The 24,805-nt window shown below is 41.4% G+C and overlaps 1 protein-coding gene across 12 annotated transcripts in view; it reads left to right on the top strand.

The window, feature by feature from the left end:
- Positions 1-24,805, top strand: part of PHACTR1 (phosphatase and actin regulator 1) — a 450,172-nt gene that overhangs the window by 350,788 nt on the left and 74,579 nt on the right. For 9 of the 12 annotated variants that reach the window (XM_043507024.1, XM_038389709.2, XM_038389708.2 and 6 more), the window contains 3 exons: positions 8,367-8,531; positions 10,014-10,220; positions 20,558-20,885. In XM_043507024.1, coding sequence (XP_043362959.1) covers positions 8,367-8,531; positions 10,014-10,220; positions 20,558-20,885 — 700 coding nt within the window. The remainder of the gene's footprint in view (positions 1-8,366; positions 8,532-10,013; positions 10,221-20,557; positions 20,886-24,805) is intronic. The other 3 variants (XM_043507027.1, XM_043507025.1, XM_038389715.2) reach the window with 1 other exon arrangement.

Here is a 24,805-nt window from a genome sequence, read left to right as displayed (position 1 = left end):
GAGTAGCAGCCGTGTTAGTCTGCAAAAAGAAAAGGAGCACCTTAGAGACTAACAAATTTATTTGAGCATAAGCTTTCGTGAGCTACAACTCACTTCATCGGATGCATTCAGTGGAAAATACAGTGGGGAGATTTATATACATAGGGAACATGAAACAATGGGTGTTACCATACACACTGTAATGAGAGTGATCACTTAAAGTGAGCTATTACCAGCAGGAGAGCGGGGGGCAGGGGGAAAGAAAACTTTTGTAGTGATAATCAAGGTGGGCCATTTCCAGCAGTTGACAAGAACGTCTGAGGAACAGTGGGGGATGAGGGGGGGGAATAAACATGGGGAAATAGTTTTACTTTGTGTAATGACCCATCTACTCCCAGTCTCTATTCAAGCCTAAGTTAATTGTATCCTGTTTGCAAATTAATTCCAATTCAGCAGTCTCTCTTTGGAGTCTGTTTTTGAAGTTTTTTTGTTAAAGAATTGCAACTTTTAGGTCTGTAATTGAGTGACCAGAGAGATTGAAGTGTTCTCCAACTGGTTTTTGAATGTTATAATTCTTGACGTCTGATTGGTGTCCATTTGTTCTTTTACGTAGAGACTGTCCAGTTTGACCAATGTACATGGCAGAGGGACATTGCTGGCACATGATGGCATATATCACATTGGTAGATGTGCAGGTGAACGAGCCTCTGATAGTATGGCTGATGTGATTAGGCCCTATGATTGTGTTCCCTGAATAGATATGTGGACAGAGTTGGCAACGGGCTTTGTTGCAAGGATAGGTTCCTGGGTTAGTGATTCTGTTGTGTGATGTGTGGTTTCTGGTGAGTATTTGCTTCAGGTTGGGGGGCTGTCTGTGAGCAAGGACTGGCCTGTCTCCCAAGATCTGTGAGAGTGATGGGTCATCCTTCAGGATAGGTTGTAGATCCTTGATGATGCATTGGAGAGGTTTTAGTTGGGGGCTGAAGGTGATGGCTAGTGGTGTTCTGTTATTTTCTTTGTTGGGCCTGTCCTGTAATAGGTGACTTCTGGGTACTCTTCTGGCTCTATCAATCTGTTTCTTCACTTCAGCAGGTGGGTATTGTAGTTGTAAGAATGATTGATAGAGGTCTTGTAGGTGTTTGTCTCTGTCTGAAGGGTTGGAGCAAATGCGGTTGTATCGTAGAGCTTAGCTGTAGACAATGGATTGTGTGGTGTGATCTGGATGAAAGCTGGAGGCATGTAGGTAGGCATAGCAGTCAGTAGGTTTCCGGTATAGGGTGGTGTTTATATGACCATCCCTTATTAGCACTGTAGTGTCCAGGAAGTGGATCTCTTGTGTGGACTGGTCCAGGCTGAGGTTGATGGTGGGATGGAAATTGTTGAAATCATTGTGGAATTCCTCAAGGGCTGCTTTTCCATGGGTCCAGATGATGAAGATGTTATCAGTGTAGTGCAAGTAGAGTAGGGGGGCATTAGGGGACGAGAGCTGAGGAAGCATTGTTCTAAGTCAGCCATCAAAATGTTGGCGTACTATGGGACCATGCAGGTACCCATCACAGTGCCACTGATTTGAAGGTATACATTGTCCCCAAATGTGAAATAGTTATGGGTGAGGACAAAGTCACAAAGTTCAGCCACCAGGTTAGCCGTGACAGTATCGGGGATACTGTTCCTGACGGCTTGTAGTCCATCTTTGTGTGGAATGTTGGTGTAGAGGGCTTCTACATCTATAGTGGCCAGGATGGTGTTTTCAGGAAGATCACCGATGGATTGTAGTTTCCTCAGGAAGTCAGTGGTGTCTCGAAGACAGCTGGGAGGGAATGTGATCAGCTGGACAGCTAGGTCACCTCCAGTATATCACTGTCAGGTAGAGTGTTGAGTTCAGAATACATTTCAGAACCCAAGGAAGTATTTGAAAGTTTAAAAGAAACAAAAACAGGAGAAAAGGATGAAGTTGAGTGAGTGTATGCGCTACAGATGGTGTGGCCCTATTATTAAATGTAAATATTTATAGGATAATCGTTCTAATTCTACAACAGAAAATGCTATATTCAAATGAAAAGTTTTATTTGGGGATTAGAAATGTATTGTTTTCTTAGAACTCAGAAGTGGCACTGTGTTTTGAGTTCTGTTTTAGTTCTGCAGCAAACCACACTGATGAACAGAATTCACAGCATTAGTCTACTGAATACTTCCCCCCCCCCGTCTTTCCACCAAAATAAACCCTGATATTTACCCAGAAAAAATTATTAGTAGTTTTTTGCACTGATTTTCACGTTTTTGTTTTTGTGGTAAAAATTACTGATAAATTCCCGTGGAAAATTAAATAAAATAAAAACTGAAAACGAAGGGCCATATTCATTCCTAATAAATATGGGTAGACAAAGCAATCGTGGGCCAGAGAGCAATCTCAGGCATTTAAGAGTTCATTTCTTGCTCTCCAGAGTATACATGATATTTCAACAGACATGGCAGATTGCACGTTTCTGTCTGAGAAAAGGATTGAGCTCTGACCTTAGAAATTCCATTAATTACTCATTTGTAATTAGTAGCCAAGATTTATTTAGAATAGATTTTACTGTCTGCCAAAATAGTAATAAGAGTGATTCCCTAGGAAGTAATGAAAGAAATGAAAGATTCCTTTTGTTTTTAATGTGACATTGAAATCTTTAGAGCACATCACTGAAAAAGTAAGTCTGGCTGCTTCCTAACCACAGTATTGCACCCCTCAGAACCAGCCATGCCCCAGTGAGTGTCCTTGCCTGGACGCAGATTACCTGGGAGGAGGAAAATTTTCAAGGAGACAACTGATATACATCTAAATAATCCAGTATACAGAATTATTATTTTTATTATTTCATTATTTGTTAGTGATAGCACTCAAACATAAAAGGTCCCTGCCCTGTAGCACTCAGTCTAAAGAAAGACAGACAGGTAGGCAGAGTTCCAGGAAGGCAAACAACAAAAAGAGTTTTCTATAAAAATGAACAAGATTTTGCTAGAGGTAGCTCAGCAGAAGTATGTTTTCAAAAGTTACATAAGAGTGGAGATGGCAGGGGCAGTGTAGAGGAGTTCAGGAGGATTAAACCATGCTTAGGAGGCCATGTTTTCCCAGTGTCTGTTCTGCATACTTAGACTTTCAGCCTCATGGTGTTACTTTTACAGGCTACGATGGATCAAAGTGTCAGTGTAGGATCTTCCATGTTATATAGTTTCCACTATGGCCATGTCTGTTTTTTAAAATGACTAGTAGGTGTGCTATACCTACTAATTAGCAGAGAAGAGTAGCCCTCATGTGCTCCTGTTGTAGAATAAATGTAAGTTATTCTGTTCATTCTCATTTAGCTAGAGTTCATTTATGTTCAATGTGTATTTCCAAAAGCGCATGCCATGTTGGGGAAAATAATTCTGCAGTATGTAATAACATGCTTCATGCAAATACTGCAAAGGATTTTGCAAATGCACAGAGAAACGAGTATGTGTATTATCTTTATGCCTAAATTAATTCTAAACTCATACTTCTTCAGGACTAAATCATTTTATACTTTGTAATTGAATTACTAGATTCTAACTATGCTGAAGTTAGATTCTTTTCAGTTGTATTTCATTTATCCAGAGCAGCTTTAAATGCACTTTAAAAAAATTAATTTGACTTTTATATTTGGTTGTCAAGCGTGCCTGTAAACCAGGATTAATTCATGCTGGGATATTCTTGACTCTACAAATGACCATTGTATCCAAGCCTTTGATCTCTCCCTGTGCTGTTAACTAGCAGCCTTTTATGTTGCTCTGCTTTAAACAAGATCAAATTTTGGGCATACTGTTCAACAATGGTCCCTAAATGTCAAAAGACTGCAGCACAATGCAAGCACCAAAGGGCTATTATTGGGTTTTAGAAATTAAATGAAGATGAGTTCACAATAAATAAATCTTACCACCAGCAAAAAGACTTATTGTGTTTTGCTGCTATGCAAAAATAAATAAATAAATAAATAAATAAAAAGCAAAAGTATTTGTGTTGTCATCTTGATGTTTTTTCAAACATATCTCAAATGGTAAATTGTAATACCACCTCTTAATAACTGTTGAACACCTACAGAAACACGCTAAAACATGCTAAAAGCATGAAGTCTGTAGGACCTGAGGGTGCTTAGCTCTAGAGCTGGTCGGGAATTATCCAATGAAATATTTTTATATGGAAAATGCCAATTGCAAAGGATCAATTTAGACAGTCTCCCAATTGAACACAATGTTGAAAATGACTTTGTTTCAAAATTTCAGTTTATTTGTACTAAAAACAAAGGTTAAAATGCAAATCTAAATGACAATTTTTTGAGTGACTCAATTCAAATATATTTCAGATTCTTAGTTTGGAAAAAACAATTGAGATTTTGACTTTTCATCCCAATTTGGGACAAGAAAAAATATCAAAAGATCAAAAATTGTCCCAGAATGGGAAAACATTTCCTATCCAACTCTACTCAGCACCTCAGGATTAGGCCCCAGATTTATTTGAAAATGTATCGTTTTTCCTCAAGCAAGTGAGTCTTGCTATTTTCATACTACAAACTTTATTACCAGGTATGGTCAAATTTAGCTCTAGATCAAATGAATGTATATTGAAATACTGTGTTTCAAATTGGAATTACTTGCATGGAAGAGCTGAGAAAATTGAACTTAGCTCTAGTGCAGTGTTTCCCAAACTGTGTTTCATGGAACACTGGTGTTCCGCACGATGTGAATAGGTGTTCCGTGAAAGAATTGTAATTAAAAAAAAAAAAAAGGGTCTTGCACTTGATTTTTGTACTACTTTATACTTTCCAGTTAGAAATTGTTAGTTCAAGTTACTTTAAATTTGTATTTTTGCTTTGTTTTATAAAATAAAATATATTTGAGCATAAATCATGCAATTTTTTATTTGAAAACCAAACAACTACAAAATAATATTAGAAGTATTCCGTAAATATATACCAGGTGTTCCATGGCCAAAAAAGTTTGGAAAATGCTGCTTTAGTGGTAGAGTAGAACCCTGATTCTGTTTTCAGATCAACAGAAGTCATTCTACTGTCAGCAGAATTACAGCAGTCTAAAATCAGGGCAAGTGAGATCAAAATAAGGCCACTGAGTTAACAACTGACTAAAACCTACAGGTTTTATTAATATTATCTCCCCTTTTCAACTCAGCTAAATGCTGAGAAAACTACTATTCAGGTTTCAGCTTATTGTGATGTCACTCTGCCATGTGAGTTCTCGTGCCATGTCATGCTAGTCCTCCAAAAATCCTCCACCAAAACCAAGGAAGTCAAGACCCTGATATTCCTAATAATTCCAAGGTTAAAAATAAGCAGAAGATCATCTTCATATTTCATAAAGGAGTCTTAAAGGTCACAAACATGATTTTGAATTCTTTGCTGCTAATCTACCTTCAGACATACTAATTGCCATTGTCCTAAGGCAGAACTAATGGACTTATGCTTTTCATTTCTTTCCAAACTGATATGCACATCTTAGCCTTCTAAGCTGGGAATGTACTTGTCAGATAATTCCTCTCATTTTGGTGATGTACATCTCTGTTTGGCGAATTGGAAAGTAACAGTGCCAACCCTAAGTGTTCAAAAATCATAAGTCAGGCCCCCAAAATCCTGATTTAAATAATAAGATTTGGGGTCTTTCTATTTGCTTTCTGGCTTCTGAACCATTGGGGTGCATTGGGGTCATGTGTGACACTACACCCCATATGCATCATGGGGGTACAGTTATGATATGGTTATGACATAATTATGATGCAGTTTGTACAAGATGAGTCATGTAAGATGTCATTGGAAAAGTTATGATTTGATGAATATGATGATCCTATTTGTATGCATGTATTCTTTTTGGACCTGAAGTTATGAATTTTGAATAGGTATCTGTATTTCAAATGTGGTTACATTTGGGTAACATCCACTAGGCAAAAGGCTTCCAGCCTACAGAGCTGGTTGTGAAGAGTCTATTTGGGGTAATGGGCCATTAGGAAAAACAATAGGCTTTAGGTGAAACTTATCCCCTGCCTGGTGAGCCTTCCTGTAAGTAATGGCTACAATGACTCTGCAAGGGCATGCGACCAGACCACATGACTCTGGACTCCATTTTGGGTACCTGTATTTTTCCACAAACTGGTCAATTTTGGGAAAAAAGGGTTCCCACCATATAGAAAAGCTATATGAGGTCAGGGAGTGACATCATCCGTGGTTCTTCACCTCCCCACAACTCAACACCTGAGAGAAGCTCTGAAAGAAAAGGACTTGGAATGGGGGCGGGGAGCCCAACATGCAAAGCAAGTGCAGCTTGTGCCTTGAGAATCTGCAAGCCTGCTTGTGTCAGTTAGGGTGAGAAAATTGCTCATTCATATCCCATCTTTCTAGTATTTTAGGCTTGGTTTGCATTTCTATTTGTTTACAAGGTAATCTGCTTTGATCTGTTTGCTATCACTTACAATCTATCTTTTTGTAGTTAATAAACTTGTTTTATGTTTTAATCTAAACTAGTGTGCCTTTAAGTGAAGTGTCTGGGGGAAAATCTTATCTTGGTTAACGCAAGTTTGTTGCATATTCCTCTCCACATTGAGGGAGAGGTGAACTGGTAATGGTAATGAATTCATCCTGGTCGGGATTTCAATCAGGGCAGGATGGTACAGCTCTGGGGTCTTAGGCTGGGGAGCTGGGTGGTTATCTTGGCTGTAGCCTCTCTGTTGTTGGTTCATGCAGTGCCTCATGGATGCCTGCATATAACTGCAGGTGGGTGGGTCCCTGCCTCTGTGCATGCTGGTGGGAGTGTAGGACTGGGAGCGGTCTACAGCTTATCACCACAGTACTGTGTGAGAGAGAGCCAGGCTGGTGGGTCAGAGAGCTCAGTGGAACCCCAGTTCCAGGTGGCACCCCGGGGGGAACCCATCACATTATGTTTTCAGGCTTTCATTTTTCCATAACCACGAGGGGTAGAAACTTACTGTTTTTCTTTGTTTTAGTAAAAGCTGAGGGCATGTCTACACTTACCTCCGGAGCGATCGATCCAGCGGGGGTTGATTTATCGCGTCTAGTGAAGACGCAATAAATCGACTGCCGAGCGCTCTCCCGTCGACTCCGGTACTCCACTGGAGCGAGAAGCATAGGCAGAGTCGACGGGGGAGCGTCAGCAGTCGACCCACCACATTGAAGAACCGCAATAAATAGATCTAAGTATGTCGACTTCAGCTACGTTATTCACGTTGCTGAAGTTGTGTAACTTGGATCAATTCCCCCCCACCCCAGTGTAGACCAGGCCTGAGATGCTCATGCCTCCAACAGCTGAGATGTTAGGAAAAACGCCAAATACCATGAGACTTGCAATCAAATCACAAGAGTTGACACTTTGAAAATAATAGTAACTCTCCCTCTCTCTCTCTCTCTCTCTCATGTCCTGATTATTTGAGTCCTGACTAGTGTTTGACGGGAAAAAGAAATCTGTTGCTGCTACAGAAATTGGTGCAGATAAAGGAGAGATTTTAAAGGATTTTATGGGTGGGTTTTCCAGCTAGGATTTGCTACATGCCAATATTAAGGCCTTATACCAACTGGCCATAAAAGTTAGTCTATCACTTTAAACTCTTGGTCATGCTGGGAGCTTTAATGGTTAAGTGGTGTGTGAAATAGGGATATACCTCTGTGATGTTATTTATATGTCTCCTATGTCATAAAAACAAGTGGAGGGGAAACAAAATTAATACAAAAGCTTCATAGCATCAGTTCAAGCACATTCTCCTCCCCCGCTTGGCAGGTTTGGTAGAGGTGCAATACAAATAGGATTTTGGACCATATAAAGGTGGAGAAGGAATGGGGATCATTCACATTTGACCTCATTTCCGATTATCATAATTATTTTCTTGCCATAATCCCATGTCCAACAAGGACATTTTTCAGGATTTTCCCAAATCTTGAAACCTCTTTTGAAGTGAGTGAAATGCCATTAGGTGCAAAATTGCATGTCATTATGTTGCAACAAGACATCTCAACCTAACATTGCAGAAAAGTTTCATTGCAACATACCCAGCTTGTAACGCTGTGATACAAACACCAGGATATTGTGAAGGAGGAGTTTGTTCCGCTGGAGGAACTAAGAAAGATTTCTGGGGAACGTAAATAAGGCAGCTGTAAATATAGGCCATGCCTAAATAAATGTTAAATAAACTGTTTCATTGTGCGCTGTCTGTTGGATGTGTAGTCACCATTTAGGTACTTGGGCCATGGATAACCCAAAGGAAACCACAGCTTTAGGGCAGTCTCTTTGCAGACACTGTTTTATTTAAATTCTTGTAATATCTTACTTATTCTTGATCTATTATCATTGTGCTTTCTTCGAACTGCTATCAGATGGGGAGCTTTCCATACCAAATGAAGGATCATTGGAGAATGGGCAGGCTCTGAGCTCCAGCCAGATTTCACTACCAGGCCTAGCAGAACTGGAATCAGGTTCCACGTCTGGGGAACCCTGTACATATGAGGTGCTGCCAACCACAGATATCATGGATGGGGCAGGTAACATTTCTATTTTCATTCTAAGATACAAAATATAGAATTTTTTCAACATTATGCTCTTTAAAGCTTTTTAAAATTGGCTTCTGATGGTTTTTGATCTTTGATACTTAATGTTTAACACATAGGAGTGCTCTTGACATACAGAAGTAGATATAAGCCAGAACCGGAACCTCAGATCCAAACACTTCAGAACTTGAGGAAAATTTGGATTCAGGTCCAAACTTCGTAACTCTGTCCCATCTATATGCAGGACTACAGACTAGGGTTACCATCTTTCTGTAAATATACTACTAGTGAGTAACACGCATAAATCAAAATGCAAAGTAAAATCTTTGTACATTTCAAGTCTGGAAACTGTATAGATTTAATTTCATTTTCTCATTGATATTCTGTGTTCTTTGCTATTTGGAAAGAAGATTTTGTAATGAAAGCAGAAGCCTGGCTCATCTTGCATACTTTCAGATTTAGAGAGGAGAGTTTTATGTTTCACTAATTGTTGTAACAAAGCAAATAGCTTGGTAGGTAATGCTGAGGCCCTAACATGGAGGGGGACCTGTGATAAGGAGTTCTGAGGGATTCTCACATCTAGAGCAGGGCTAGTGAGTTCACAAGGATAGTGACTCAAGAGCAGCTGCTCAATAAAGAAAGCTCAGCACAGGAGCTGTGATTTCAGATCTTAGGGTAAATTGATAGGTCAGAAAAATCTACTCAGACCCATTGGGTCACTGAGTGGCAAAAGAGCTATCTTTATATAAGGAATGAGAGGCCTAGTTGCGGATGAGGGAGGACAATGTTCAAATTAGCTTTGGGCGTCTCTTAAAAGGTTTGGAGTGTCTGTTTAGATGAGGAGGAACTTCCAAAAATCTAGGTACTAAGCAAACTGTCTGAACTCTTTTTCTCATGGTATTTCAGCACATGTGCTGCTGGTCCTGGAGAGGCACAGGCATGAAAGTATGGGGGGTTGGAGGGAAGCAACCACATTATTATTTGTACTAACATCAGAAAGGTTGGATTTAAGTCTTGGACCAAAGTTAATTTAACTTCTTATTTTATCTGACTTGATCCACCTGTCCCTGGTGCAGATGCCTAGACCCATCCCTTCACCAGCTCAAATAGAGAACCTTATGTAAAGAAGTTCTGACTTTGGGAATCTAATACCTTACCATTCTAAAGAGGCCACTGGTAGCAATCCCTTTCACAGCTTCAGGACGACCAGCCAGAACCTCCTGCTATGCAGTGAGAGACGCTCCATTGGTTTTAATGGAGAATGACCCAGTGCTGAAATTAGCCTGTGATGTAGGGTGTGTGTGTGTGTCTGTCTGTCTTTCTCTCTCTCTTTGTGTTTTACGATGTTTGAGCAAAATCTTTTAGTCATGTTTTTAATCTGCATCTCTGTGCTGCTTTTCTTCTCTTACTATTACTGTACCTGCTGCCACTCTGCTTGTAACGTTGTTGCGTCTGTGATGTGGTTGTGTCCTCCAGTGTCTGAAGAGAGCCCCACATCCAGTGAGTCTGGAGTCCTCCTGTCCCAAGATCCTTCAGCTAAACCAGTCCTGCTACTTCCCCCCAAAAAATCTGCTGCTTTCCCTGGAGACCATGAGGACACCCCAGTGAAACAGGTGTCCCTCCTCAAACAGCCCCCTGCCCTGCCTCCTAAACCCATTGCCAGGATTGCCAACCACTTAACTGGTAAGTAGGTGTTCCTGAATGCTCTGCACCACTACTTCCCTTAAAGGAACAGTCCACTCTTGTACTGAGAATCTCAATGTCTTTCTTTGGTAAAGCTGCTGTGTAAATGTTTGCATGTGTATCAATATTGTATGTGTGTCATGGCTGTACTGATACAGCAGGACAGGGGCTCTCAAACTATTTCATAGTGTGGACGACATCTTAATAGAGATGGACACCTCCCTTCTCATCCACAGTCTCATAGACTGCCACTCCTCCCAGCCTCTTAATCATGACCATGATCACCAACATGTGACCTCGCCTTAGCAAATACAGCAGTCACTTAGATGAAAAAATAATGATAGGAAAGTACTTTTGTAATCTTGAATCATGTTTCATGAGATAAGCCCTTTGTTCTTTTGCGGGTGGGGGAATTAATCAGATTCTCTCCCTTTGCTCTTTGTTAGATCTTCTCCAGCTTCCATGCGTGCTGTTCTCCCCACTTTTTCCCTCCATTCCTCTGCACATGCTTCTCTTAGACTCTAAGGCCAGAAGGGACCATCGTGATCATCTAGTCTGACATCCTGCACGTCGCAGGCCACAGAACCTCACCCACTCACTCTTGTAATAAACCCCTAACCTCTAGCTGAGTTACTGAATTAACTCATGATTTACATGATTTAAAGACTTCATGTTACAGAGAATCCACCATTTACACTAGTTTAAACCTGCAAGTGACCCATACCTGATGCTGCAGAGGAAGGCGAAAACCTCTAGGGTCTCTGTCAATCTGACACAGGGGAAGAGTCTTTCCCGACTCCAAATATAGCGATCAGTTAGACCCTAAGCAAGGGCAAGCTCCACTAGCCAGACACCTGGGAAAAAATTCTCTGTAATAACTCGGAGCCCTCCCCATACACTGTCCTCTCACCAGCCATTGGAGATAGGTGTATTTGCTGCTGGCAGTCGCAACTCAGCTACGTGCCATTAGAGGCAGTCTCATCATACCACCTCTTCCATAAACTTATCAAGCTCAGTCCCCTTCTTTCCCAATTACTCTGCCCTCTATTTCCTTGCTCCTCTGCTTCCTTGCTCATGATCTCTGGCTACTTAGTCCCCTTCTCCATAGCTTCCCTCTGGTGGATGCTAGTGGTGATTGACAACTCAAATTCCCCAATTGCTCCATTCCTGCTCCAGTCCCTGGAGGATGCTCTGGTTTCCGTTCCTGCTGTGTTAGAGACTGTAATGGAGGCAGGTTATGCAGTCTCCTCTGCCTGGTTTCCAGCTGCTTCTACATGTATCCAGGCTCTTCTTTGCAATTAAGAGCCCGGTTATCTGTAAAAGCTGTTAGAAGCAAGGAGGAACAATCAACTATATGTGACCAGTCAACCCTCCCTGGACTACCATCAGACCACTGCTGTAGAGAAATATTACAGGCACACACACAAGGACCATGAAACGTTTAAATATTCCTAAAATACATGTCTATCCTTTTTGAGATGTGTGTGCACAATTCCCATTGCTTTCAGAGAGAGCAGCACAGGTTAGGAGGCTATAAACTCCTGGATTTTAAACCAGTTCATATAGTAACTCCCTAGGTAACTTGGGCAGATCACAGTCTTTTCCCCTCAATTACCCCTCTGGTATTAATACTTTCCTGCCTCACAGTGGTGTGGTGAGGATGATCGCTTCCTGTTTATACAATGCTATGTGTTGTTTTTTTGCTGGATCGTTTTGTTTTATTTTGACTATTATAAAGTAAAAGAATCTTTACCAAATTGTATATATTGTTTTTCTCACCTGTTTCTACATAGCGTTCGATCTAGAGGGCCAACTGAAATGTGCTTTATTTACTTTTGTTCACTTTTATTTGAAATTTATATGGGATTTCTTCACTTTTGCCACCTGCCACAATCAACTTTAAATTGATTTATTTTTTGCCTAAAACTGCAAACCAAAAGGGCTAAATCAGGCACCATTCTTATTTACTTCATTTGGGGCTACAGCTGCTTACACCAGCTCTGAATTTGTTTCCCATCCATTCTTGTAATTCAGTTTACCCCTATGAGTTATTGCTCACAAATGAAGACTCAGTGAAGAAACTAACATAAAGGAAAACATCTTCTGCTAACTGTGCATTGTACAGAAACATGAGGGGGGAGAGAGACTACCCTGCTCTTTAAGTTAGCTGGAAAAACAAACAATGGATGGAGATTTGTGTCTGCTTCAATGTATTTTGTAATTCAAATTTTTATATAGAGTTGTCTTTAGTAACCACTCAAAGGATCAGCATGTGTCAGTTGTTTAACAGAGATGACCTTACAATAAAGGTGAAGCAAAATTGTATTCTACTTCTGGGGCTACTTCGGAATGGTCTTTAAAGACAGACAGTTGCCTAATTAGGGTGATTGCTCAGCTCGCTCTCACTCTCTCCCACTCAGATATAAACTCACTTGCATGTAGACATGATGACATACACTCTCACACATAGACAAGATTCACACACATACACGTCTCTGTGGGAGAGAAGGTACAATTTCAGTCACAAGGTCCTAGTTTAGCTGGTAGTTGCCTCTTGGTAGAGCTGACAGCTTCACCCATATATACCCTTATAAACATTAACGTCTCAGGCCAATAGGTTTGACTTTTTCTTACTGGGAGGGTCTACGGACATATATTTCTATATGCCTTAGGCTACCCTTTTAGATTATAGTAGACTTGCATAATCCCTGAAAATGAGCAGTGTGTTTTAATGAATCACCCTCACCACGAGAAAGCTAAATGAACCCTATTCTTTTACTAATTACTCCAGAGACATCTTTAGTTTGTGTGTGAGAGAATTAATAAAATCAGACTTCTGGAGCTCCAAATGAAGATTTTTCAGGTTTTCATTGCACTTTCGGTGTCTGTTTTTCTATCGAGGATTTTGTGAGGAGAGTGAAGGACAAATTAAGACACACCAAGTATGACTGAGAGAGAGTGACAGTAGTTAATGGTCTGGTAGATCTGTGCAAGAAGGATATGAGAGGAAACAATGTCTTGGCATGAGTTTTATTTCAGGTATATCACTGATTTGGAGCTTGCAGAAATGCTTCTGATCTTTTATCTTGTTTTGTTTTATCTTGTTTATAAAATACAATACAAGAGTACCTGAGAATATATAATTACAAAATCTCCACAGGCCTGGTCAGCAGAGAAAAAAAAACAGATATATACCTCAAATAGTGTGATGGTTCAGTGGCTTAAAAATCAGACCATCTTCTTGTCAGAAAACTCTGGGCCAAATCCTCATCACCTGCATGAAGAATGACTAAAGGGGTATGCTCAAGGGACCTTGTGTGGATCGGGCAGGACTTGGGAGACAGAATCCTCCTCTCCAACAGGATCTAAGATCCAACTCACACATCACCGCTTTCTGTACAAGTGCAAGGCTTTGTCCTTGCCCTCAATAACAAATACTTGTAGCAGAGCAGATATAAAATAAACAAAAATAAATGTGATGAAATTTTGGAAAAGAAAAAAACCCTCAGATTTACTATGGGAGTGAAAAGGGAGAAAGAGAATTGCATGTGGCAATTTCTAATCACATAGCTTAGTGTAGTTCTGGTAGGCTCTCAGGTACTGTGGATATGAGGAGGATATAAGAACCTGAATAGAAGAGAAACCAGAGCAGGCTGGGAGTGAGACTGCCTCCTGGAGTTTTTTACTGGTAGGGGGCTTGACATCTTGTAGTTCAGAGACCCGTGTTCCTGCCCTATCCACTGCCCTATCCACTCCAAAACCATCCATCTTTTATGGAAGGAGCAGCCAGAGAGAACTTCTCTACAGTATGTGGAGGGTGTTGGAATCCCCTGAGCAGCCTTTCTCTTGCCCATTCTCTGTCTTGCATGCTCCTAACATGAGCAGGAAAAAGCAGCATTTGCCCTGTAATCATCAAGATCCAGCTCTTCATAGTACAAAGCAGTCAGCCCTAGGAAGAGAACATGTCTTGTTATTGTTTCAATATAACTTCACCACTCAGCATTCTTCACTGGCCAATTATTTTACAATGATCCTTCTGACAGCTGTTAAATATGATCATTAATAATAAGCCATCCTTCATTTATAAAGCCACTTTCATCCACCAGAGTCCTAAAAATCTGATATACCAACTTTACACAAGGATCATCTTCACCCACCACTAAAAAGCAGATATCTCTGAGGTGGAAGATAGCAGTGTACAGCAGCGTTACACAACCATTTTGGACAAGAATTGCAAAATACCATATCTAGTTGAAATTGTGGGGGGAATTCAAATAACCATCTGAGACTGAATTTGACTGGAGCCTTGGGATTTATTGCCAGGAGATCTTTAATGACCAGAAGCAGCCAGGACATTGGTTTTATATCTTATTTGAAAAACAACATTCCGTGTTACAATGCCCCTCCGTCCCATTGTCCGTTAATCCATTACTTCTCAGAACCAAACTTGAGTTTTTCTGGGATTAACCCAGCCACATTCAGTTCAAAAGAATGAACTGCCAGTTATCCATGAAATTCTCTAAAAAAAATTTGGAAGCAAAACATTTGGGGCGTAACTGTTACACCTGTGTAAATCCAGAGTCAGTGGGTTTACTTCAGTTTTACATTTGGTGTAACTTTGAACAGAATCTGGTCCTTTAATTCAACAATCATATTAGAGCTTTTAAAAATCCTTTTAGCATCTTTTCAGTTGTCTCATTCCTGGCATTGGGAGGAGGAAGTTTGTCCCGTTTTTAGTTCTAAGAACCCACAATCTAGTTATGTCTATATACAGTAAGATTCAAACTATCAGCTAGCTGAATAACAGCGATAATTCAAATATAGAGCAACTAGCCATGGTTAAAAGTGAACATTTAACAGGGAAGGAAGTGTTGTAAGTCCATAAAAATAACTACTGATAATGTGGACCTGCCAGGATTGAATTGCGGAACAATGGCTGTAAGGCCTCTTGAAACATAGGTGATCATTGGTTACAACATTACAAAACTATTTAGAACTACAAATTTACCTGGCAGATAATCTCCACAGCCTGCAGTATATTCTAACCGAGCATTTACACATGTCTGAGGTGGTGCATCTGTATATGAGCCCATTGCAGCAGGCATGAGCCCTCTGCTCTGTCATACCTCCTCCTGCTTTCTGCACCAGTATGCACATGGCTTATTCAGTTTGAGGTAAATACTCTCCCCAGTGCACACTCTGAGTACCCATGCTGCGCTCTTCAGGAGGATGCAGCAGAACAGGAGCAGAGTGAATGGATCATCTCCCCCAGTCTGCAGAATAGCAGTGGGCTGGACCCTGGGATTGTAGTTGCTTCCACAGGTCCTCTGACTCCTGCTATCTGGAGAGCAATAGCCAGTGGATCAAGGTAATAGAAGAATGTCTGGCCCTGCCCTTAATGCCTGCTGTGAGACTATGCAGACAGTCCCTGCAGAGCTGGGCTTTGTGGCATTCAGGGCATGCACACCCTCTGCATGTGCTCCCAAGTCCTTCCCCTCTCTCTGCTGTACACATTGTGCAGAAGAACAGAAAAAGATGTGGGAGCCAAAATTGGCCTAAGATGCACATGTGCAATCCCACTGTAGTCAATAGGCAATGCTTGTCTCACAGTTATTGGGCTAACTGCATCTCTGACCCCTCTGGGTCTTTTTGAATGTACTCCCTCTCCGGTCTCAGGCCTTGAGTTGTCACCTCTTGTTAGGTGGAATCATTTGAGTCTCCCACTTCAGGCCAGACCTTGGTTTGCCGTTCCCTGGAACTAAATGTGACTGCCTCGGCACCTGCGATTCTGGTCCTTGGGAGCTATGTCCCAGTGGCATCCAGAGATCAGCCAGCCTTCTTAAAGCCGAGTGTTGTTTTTTTTTTCAGCCAAAGGACTTCGGAGAAAAAAATCTTAACATGGTAAACAGATTATACGTATGTCTTGCTTACCTGGTGTCTATCCATTTTCCACGTGGGTTTAAGCTTCCTACAAACAGCCCAAGACCTCTGTTGTCTTGGTGACAACTTCCATGGAATTAAAGCAGTAGAGATCTATAATAAACATTCCACTAACTAATACAGTTATACAGTCTATCTCAATAACTAGCTTACATACAGCATTCATAAAATTATACATAGCAGCTCCATGTTCACCACAGCGTACACGTATCTGAGAGCAGAATTTGACCCTTCATAAGGGACCAGATCAAAGCCCACTGAAGTCAGTGGAAAGGCTGCCATTATTTTCAATAGGCTTTTGAATCAGTTCTTCTTAGGCCTTGTCTACACTGGCAGCGGCATGTAGAATACGAAGGCGGTGTCAGCACTGCGGTGAGTAGCTACATGCAGCAGGAAAAGGCTCTGGTGGGAGGGGCATAATGGGGAAAAGCTCCAGCAGCTCCCCGTTGCTGGAGCCTTTCCACAATGCAGGGAGCAGCCAGATCCTTTCCCTGCAGTGGAGAAAGAGTCCAAGGCAGCAGGGTGGCAGTGGGACACTACATTGTTAAAAAGCAGCAGTGTAGATGTGGAAGGCACAGCTTGGGTGAGTAGAGAGCCATGTAGGATGCGTACCCTAAAGTTCTGGCACATCTTTACTCATCTAAGCAGCACCTCAATGTCTACACTGCTATGTATACCCATGCTAGGGTTGTATGCACTATATGTACTCTACACACCTCTGTAAGTGTAGTCATAGCCTTAATGGATCTGGAAACTAGGGATAGAGAAGTAAATGATTTGCCCAAATTCATACAGTGACTTAATGACAGTGCTGGGAATATAACTCAGATTTCCTGAATCCCATTTTAGGGTCCTGCCCTAAAGGGGCAACACTGCCTCCTAAATACATGCAGACTTTTACAGACTACAGAATTCACTACTACAAGAGGTCACAGTTAACTACTGGAAGGATTTAAAGGGAACTGGATATTCATAACAAGGAGTTACATTTGTAGTTATATGTACTTCAACAACGGTAATAAAAACTCCTGCTTTGGGGCATCAGCTGGTCATCATAGGAGTCCGAAGGAATTTTTCCTCCCATGTACAGGATGGTCACTTGGCTAGGCACATTGTGGAGAAGAGGAAGGGACTGCCTTTCTCATGGATCAGTGCCCCAGTCTGGTGTAGCAAATTTTGTCTTCTAGTTATATATTTATATATAACTGTAGTCCACTCTCATAAACAGTGATAAGGTTTAATTTTCTAGCATTATTTGCGTTAAATCCAGCATAACTAGGACCTAATCAAGCAAAATGCTGAACAACCTCAACTCCTGTTAGTGCCAGGGGAAGTTGAGCTTGTTCAGCATCTTGCAGAACTGGTCCCATTATACATAATAGTGGATACAAGGGACCTCAGGCCTGAGATTAATCTTTTCTGGCGATTTGCTACTATCCTGTCATTGTCATTTGTGCAAAGATTTAAAACTGCAGTAAAATTCCACTGGGAGGACTAGTAGATTTTCATGACTATTTTTCAAAGATGTGTGGACATGAGGTGAAAAATCATGGGCCAAATCCTTAGCTGGTGTAAATCGGCATCAGTCCATTACTGAAGTCAATGAAGATATGCTGATTACTCTAGCTCCATGTGTTTAAACAAATGTCCTTACCTGTGGTTTGAATAATATTTTAAACAATTTAGACTAATTTTACAAATCTCATTCACTCTTTATGCTTTTTTGCCTTTCGCCTACCAATGAAAATAAACTAGTGAATTTCACTTTCTAGTTCTAGTTATCATAAGTGACCCCAAGCTACAGTCCCCCAAAGCAACAGTTTTGGGGCTGCAAACCTAGTGGGGGAATATTTTCATTTAAAAAGAGAAATATCCTTTTCATTTTAATGTTTTGTTTTTTTAAAAAAATGGAAGCATTTCTATCTATTTTGTGCCTCAATCAACCTCACAAATTCCACTGGCTCTCAGCAGAAAATCATTTTTTTAGTACTTCAGAAACACAGGAAGTTTCCAATTCAGTTGCCCTTCCAGCTTTTCTTCAGCCAGGAGCATGAGTGAGTGGCTCCAATGGATGGTATCACTTTGAACCCTCCATTGCGGATGTCTCCTCTGCTTCATACACAGAGAGAAGGCCTGGGATTAAGACAGCATTCCCTTCCAGAATACCACCACCTCTGTGAACTAAAGCTGTTCCTTGAAGTACACCAGAGATTAGACCAAACCAAACACCTGGATCTGGCTACTGCAGAAGTTTAGGGAAGTGCAGATCTGGATCCCAGCTTTGTAGCTCAGGCCCATCTTTTAGTAGTAAGGTATCCTGGAGAAATAATGTATTAAAATATTTTGTTACAACAAATTGAATAGGAGCCTAATTCTCAGGGTTTTATTCAATTTACTCTTTATTGTCTCTCTTACATTTTCTTGAAGACAGTGTGTGCTTTCATACAGGGTACAAAGATAAAACATAGCTACTGTGCATGTATGTGCATAAGAGACATGACAGCTCAGCCTGTTCTGTGTTTGGGTAAAAAACCCACAAAAATTCTAATCGCAAAATGGGGAAACCAGTCCACTTTAGAAGACTGACTGTGTAGCTGATTGACAGCTCAAGTTTGCTGGCAAATCCAAGGGCCGTATTTGGCTCTGCATAAGGAGGTGCAACAGGTATTGACTTTAGTGGAGAGACCATAGTCTAGTGGATAGGACATGCTGGATGGGGAGTCAAAAGATTTGGATTCTATCCTGGCTGGCTGTTTAGATTTTACATTCGTTGGGACTTGGTCTGTCTCTTACAATCTGCGTGTTCAATGACTAGCACAATAAGGCCCTGACTTCAACTGGAACTTTTAGGTGCTGTTGTAGAGCTACTCTAATAATAATTAATAGTAATGTCAGCCTTGAATTTAGTCCCTGTCATCTTCTAGCTTAGTGTCTTTTTTCAGTTTGATATTTCTGGAGAAGTGTTGCCCCGGGAGCCATTTGTACCCTAGCTACTAGGGTTGGCCCCACTGCTGACAAATAAATACTCAGGCCAGAGATTATGGATCGCTAGTGCAAACATGAAAATTTATAGGAGTGCTTTTAAAACCTGTGATGCAGCTCACAAACATGTGGTGGCCTTTGAAACCTCAGCAGCAGCTTATCTGGTGGGCTTTGTCATCTCCCAAGAAGCTGCTGGCACTTTTATCTCTTCATTGTATTTTAGTAAGGTGCATGAACTCAAGTAAGAGAGGCTAAATATGGTATGGTGCCAGAACTCCTTTACAGAACCTGAATGCCAGAGGTCTGCCAGATTTGAAAGGGTTCATTGAGGTCACTCCCCTCCCAACTTCAGGAGGCCTTTCTAGCTCCCTCCTTCCCTATAACTTCAAACAACATCAGTCCATGATGTAAACTCCCAACTTCTCTTATCCCCCAGCCCCAAGTGGCTACTTCTCCATGGCCTTCCTCATTCTCAGACCTCCAGCTCCTCTCATTGGCTCTCTGACATTGTAAACATTTTCATAATGCAACCCAGCAAGTCTCCTTCCCCCTTCTGAGCTCAGGCAGCCAATGCATTGAAATTCCATCTGCTTATAGATGTCTCCATTACATGCACCTCTGAGGCCTTATCCAGTTCCCATGGAAGTCAACAGGAATCTTTCCCCCATGGGTAAACCCCATAAAATTATGTATTTTTGAGAAATGCTGCATGGAGTTAAAAAGGTTAAAATTCACAGCATGGGACTCCAGAACAAAGTTTGTTTGCCAGGTGTTTTATAAAAGTATAAATTAATCCTACCATTTCCCTCCATTTTTGCTGGATTATCCTTGTACCTCATTCATGATTTTTTTTCATTAGAGTAATTCTGCTACACCAAATGTTCTGCAGGTCCACAAAAATGTGAGATGTGATGTGCAGTAGTCAGACCGTAGTAGTCGGAGCCAGAAATTCCTGAGTTTTAATCCCCGCTGTGGTGATAATGATTCGTTTTGTGACTTTGGGCACCTTGTCACTCTACCTCAGATTACTCATTAAATGGGGGATAATAACACAGAGCTCACAGGGATGTTGTCAGGGTTAGTCCCTGGTAGAAAGTGCTTTGAAGATGAAAAGCACTACATAGATCTTGTGATTACATTAACTATTGTTGATTAAGGCATTTCTTATTGAGAGTCCTCAAATGTTTCTGTGAGGCTCAAAAATGTTGCGATGTGAAAACTTCCCTTCTGAAAACCATTCAGAGTGTTATAGGGTACAGTATCTTCCTTCACCAGCAAGAAAGGGGTAAGTTCAATGCAGACTCACCTGTTGTCTTTACTGGCAACCTTTGTGCCTGATTACCTAAGTAGATATTGTGGTCTTCTTTTTAATGCCATAGAAACTTACGTCTGTGCCTCTCGTTCTTGTGTTTTAGATCCTGGCGGTCCTATGAAACTGCCTTGTATGCCAGTTAAACTATCGCCTCCACTGCCTCCAAAGAAAGTCATGATTTGCATGCCTTTAGGGGGGCCAGACCTCTCTCTTGCATCCTATTCCATGCAGAAGAGTTCCCAGCAGCCTTTGGCTTCACACCATCACTCTGTACTGCCATCCCAATTAGCAGCACACCAGCACCAGCTTCCGTATGGCAGCCACAGCCATCTGCCTTCTGGATCCAGCTCATTACCTATTCACCCTTCAGGGTGCCGGATGATAGATGAATTGAACAAGACACTGGCCATGACCATGCAGAGGCTAGAAAGGTAATGGTTGATTTTTAAAAATATTAATTTATATTGTGTCATTACAGCATCAGAACATAACATCATACAATAATACATTGCACTTACAGAGGGCCTTTCATCTGAAGATCTAAAATCTTTTACAAAGCCAAGTCATTATTGGGGAAACTGAAGCATAGAGAGATTAAGTGATTTGCCCAAGTTGATGCAGTGAGTTAGTAGCAGAGTCAGGAATAAACGGCAAGTGTCCTGAATCACAGTCTCCTGCTCTAGCCATTAGATTAGGATGCTACTAGATTAAAAAGCTTTTAGGAATCTCCTGTTTTGCAACAACATAACATCTGGTTTCCAAATAAAGCTTTGGTTACATGGAAGACAAAAGAAAATAAAATGAAAAAAAAAAAGTGGAGGATTTAGAAAAGAACAATAAAGACCAAATGTGTTGCCCCCACCAAAGAATCTACATGCCACTGATGAGCTGGAGGGAGCACATAGTGATTTGCAAAAAGAAAAGGAGTACTTGTGGCACCTTAGAGACTAACAAATTTATTTGAGCATAAGCTTTCGTGAGCTACAGCTCACTTCATCGGATGAACTTAGTGAACTTAGAGGAGAGGAAAGTGATCAGGAACAGTCAGCATGGATTCACCAAGGGAAGGTCATGCCTGACTAATCTAATCGCCTTTTATGATGAGATTACTGGTTCTGTGGATGAAGGGAAAGCAGTGGATGTATTGTTTCTTGACTTTAGCAAAGCTTTTGACACGGTCTCCCACAGCATTCTTGTCAGCAAGTTAAGGAAGTATGGGCCGGATGAATGCACTATAAGGTGGGTAGAAAGCTGGCTAGATTGTCGGGCTCAACGGGTAGTGATCAATGGCTCCATGTCTAGTTGGCAGCCGGTGTCAAGTGGAGTGCCCCAGGGGTCGGTCCTGGGGCCCGTTTTGTTCAATATCTTCATAAATGATCTGGAGGATGGTGTGGATTGCACTCTCAGCAAATTTGCGGATGATACTAAACTGGGAGGAGTGGTAGATACGCTGGAGGGGAGGGATAGGATACAGAAGGACCTAGACAAATTGGAGGATTGGGCCAAAAGAAATCTAATGAGGTTCAATAAGGATAAGTGCAGGGTCCTGCACTTAGGATGGAAGAATCCAATGCACCGCTACAGACTAGGGACCGAATGGCTCGGCAGCAGTTCTGCGGAAAAGGACCTAGGGGTGACAGTGGACGAGAAGCTGGATATGAGTCAGCAGTGTGCCCTTGTTGCCAAGAAGGCCAATGGCATTTTGGGATGTATAAGTAGGGGCATAGCGAGCAGATCGAGGGACGTGATCGTTCCCCTCTATTCGACACTGGTGAGGCCTCATCTGGAGTACTGTGTCCAGTTTTGGGCCCCACACTACAAGAAGGATGTGGATAAATTGGAAAGAGTACAGCGAAGGGCAACAAAAATGATTAGGGGTCTAGAGCACATGACTTATGAGGAGAGGCTGAGGGAGCTGGGATTGTTTAGTCTGCAGAAGAGAAGAATGAGGGGTGATTTGATAGCTGCTTTCAACTACCTGAAAGGGGGTTTCAAAGAGGATGGCTCTAGACTGTTCTCAATGGTAGCAGATGACAGAACGAGGAGTAATGGTCTCAAGTTGCAATGGGGGAGGTTTAGATTGGATATTAGGAAAAACTTTTTCACTAAGAGGGTGGTGAAACACTGGAATGCGTTACCTAGGGAGGTGGTAGAATCTCCTTCCTTAGAGGTTTTTAAGGTCAGGCTTGACAAAGCCCTGGCTAGGATGATTTAACTGGGACTTGGTCCTGCTTTGAGCAGGGGGTTGGACTAGATGACCTTCTGGGGTCCCTTCCAACCCTGATATTCTATGATTCTATGAAGTACTCCTTTTCTTTTTGTGAATACAGACTAACACGGCTGCTACTCTGAAACCTGTCATAGTGATTTGCGTAAGCTATTTAGGTTTTTTCATGTAATCTAAAATGCATCTGGGAATAAAATAAAATAAATGTGTGCCGGGGGTAGAGTATGTGTGTGTACAAACGCAACATAATTGTCACGGCTGTTTTGTAGCAATCCCAATTGTAGACTGCAAAGGGGATAGAGAATATGAATGCCATTCCATGCAAGATCCCCACACATATTTTGTGAAGTGAGTCAATTGAAAGCGGGATGTATCCCAGGATATTGACTTCCTTGCAGGGATTCCACCAGCTTGTCTCTGGTCAAAAGCACAGGCTTCTGAACGGCAGTCCTTAGGCTTTGACCAGGACACCTGAATTAACTGGAGCCTTGTGGGGGCTCTCAGGGAGGGTAGATCCAATACCAAATTATACGACATGTGGAACTTCTTCCTGGAGAAACAGTCTGTACACCCTGTAGTGCAGAACATAGTCCCCTACAGGAATTTTTACACTGAATGCTTATAGTCTGAAGGAATCAATAAGTACAGGTGCCCAGAAATCAGTGCTCAAAGTAGCTCAAGAGGAGCAGTGGAAATATGGCTTAAGGCTTGGCCCTGCAGTCCTTGTTGGTGCCAGACCAGTCCCCAGTATAAATTAGAGTAATCTGAATATTGCTGTAATTTATATAAAGGAGAATTAGCTAAATGGACAGTGAAAACACAAGGAGGTAGCTGGGCAGTTCACCATGGACAGTTTTATTGAAACTGATAAGATGATAGGAAAATAGGAAATTGTACAGAAAACCAAACACGTGCAATTTAAGTAGACAAGAGGCCGGGTTCTACCCCATGCTTCTAGCCCTTTGCACTGCCACAGTAGTAAAAAGAGACCTTTGTAGCTGCTCTGAAAGGGCTGTTGTAGATTTTCCTAGTGTAAGGGAATCCTCAGCTGGTGTGAAGTTGACTAGCTTGTAGTGGGAGGTTCCTGTTCCACAGATAAGGGGCTCCAGTGGTGAGGTAGGAGGTAGCATGCTATGAGCACAAGTCATTATAACAGGGGTAGAGATTTGATGGGACCAAAGTCCTGCCACCTTTCACATAGGCCAGCACAGCCTGGCAAGAGCACCTTGCAGAACTAGCTGCATCATCCTGAAATACCAAGGACTGTACACACTCCTGAGTTCTGGGGGATGTCAAGAGGGATTGTCTCCCCCTCTAGAGCAGTGCAGCTTCACACCATTCCTACCACAAGTCTGGGTCTTAATTGCACAATCTGGCCCTGGTACATGCAAGCTGCACTTCATTATTCTAAACCCAATGATATTTCTCTTCATATGACTTCATAGTGGCATCTGTTCCCCCCTTTTCCCAGCAATGGATGTTCCAGTTTCTAAGCTTCCATCAAGTCTGTGTTTACAAGTATGTTTAATTGGTTTAAAGGAAGTGATGTAAAGATTGTAGTCGGGTTTTTTTTAATTTTTGTTAATTTTTAACATTTACCAGAAGCTGAAACTGAGCTACTTGTTAAAACTGAACAAGCAAGAATCCAGTTCCCAGAAAGAAGCAATTGTCTCCCATCACAGAAGAGAATATTTTTTAAAAATGGGATTAGTATTGATTTCATCTTTAAGGGACTCCTATCTCACATTAATATACAGAACAGATTTTTGATTGTTTCTTTTCAGTCGATTAACTGTTTTTTTGTGCCTCAATCGATATTTCAGTCATGGAATAATGAATCAAGTATTTCAGTTAAGCTCATTGTCCAGTAAGTCAGTAATGTTTGTGGTACTCGAGGAAAAAGAGAGTTGATGACTGTTTCTTCTGGAAAGCCAGTCACTAGTTTCATAATGTATGCAGACAAACCATCTGTAAAGTCGACATGTGCTGTTAAATTTTTTAATTTATACTTCCAAGGGACTCTCTGTTTTTAGCAAATGTGCTAATGTCTCCAAGGAGATTAGTGTAGGTTTTCAGAATAGATTTGATTTGGGAGGGGATTAGGTACACCAAGTGGTAACTTTT

The sequence above is a fragment of the Dermochelys coriacea genome, chromosome 2 (genome assembly GCF_009764565.3).
Source record: "Dermochelys coriacea isolate rDerCor1 chromosome 2, rDerCor1.pri.v4, whole genome shotgun sequence".
NCBI lineage: Eukaryota > Metazoa > Chordata > Testudines > Dermochelyidae > Dermochelys > Dermochelys coriacea.
Note: the sequence above shows the minus strand (reverse complement) of the source record. Positions and strands in the feature narration are given on the sequence as shown.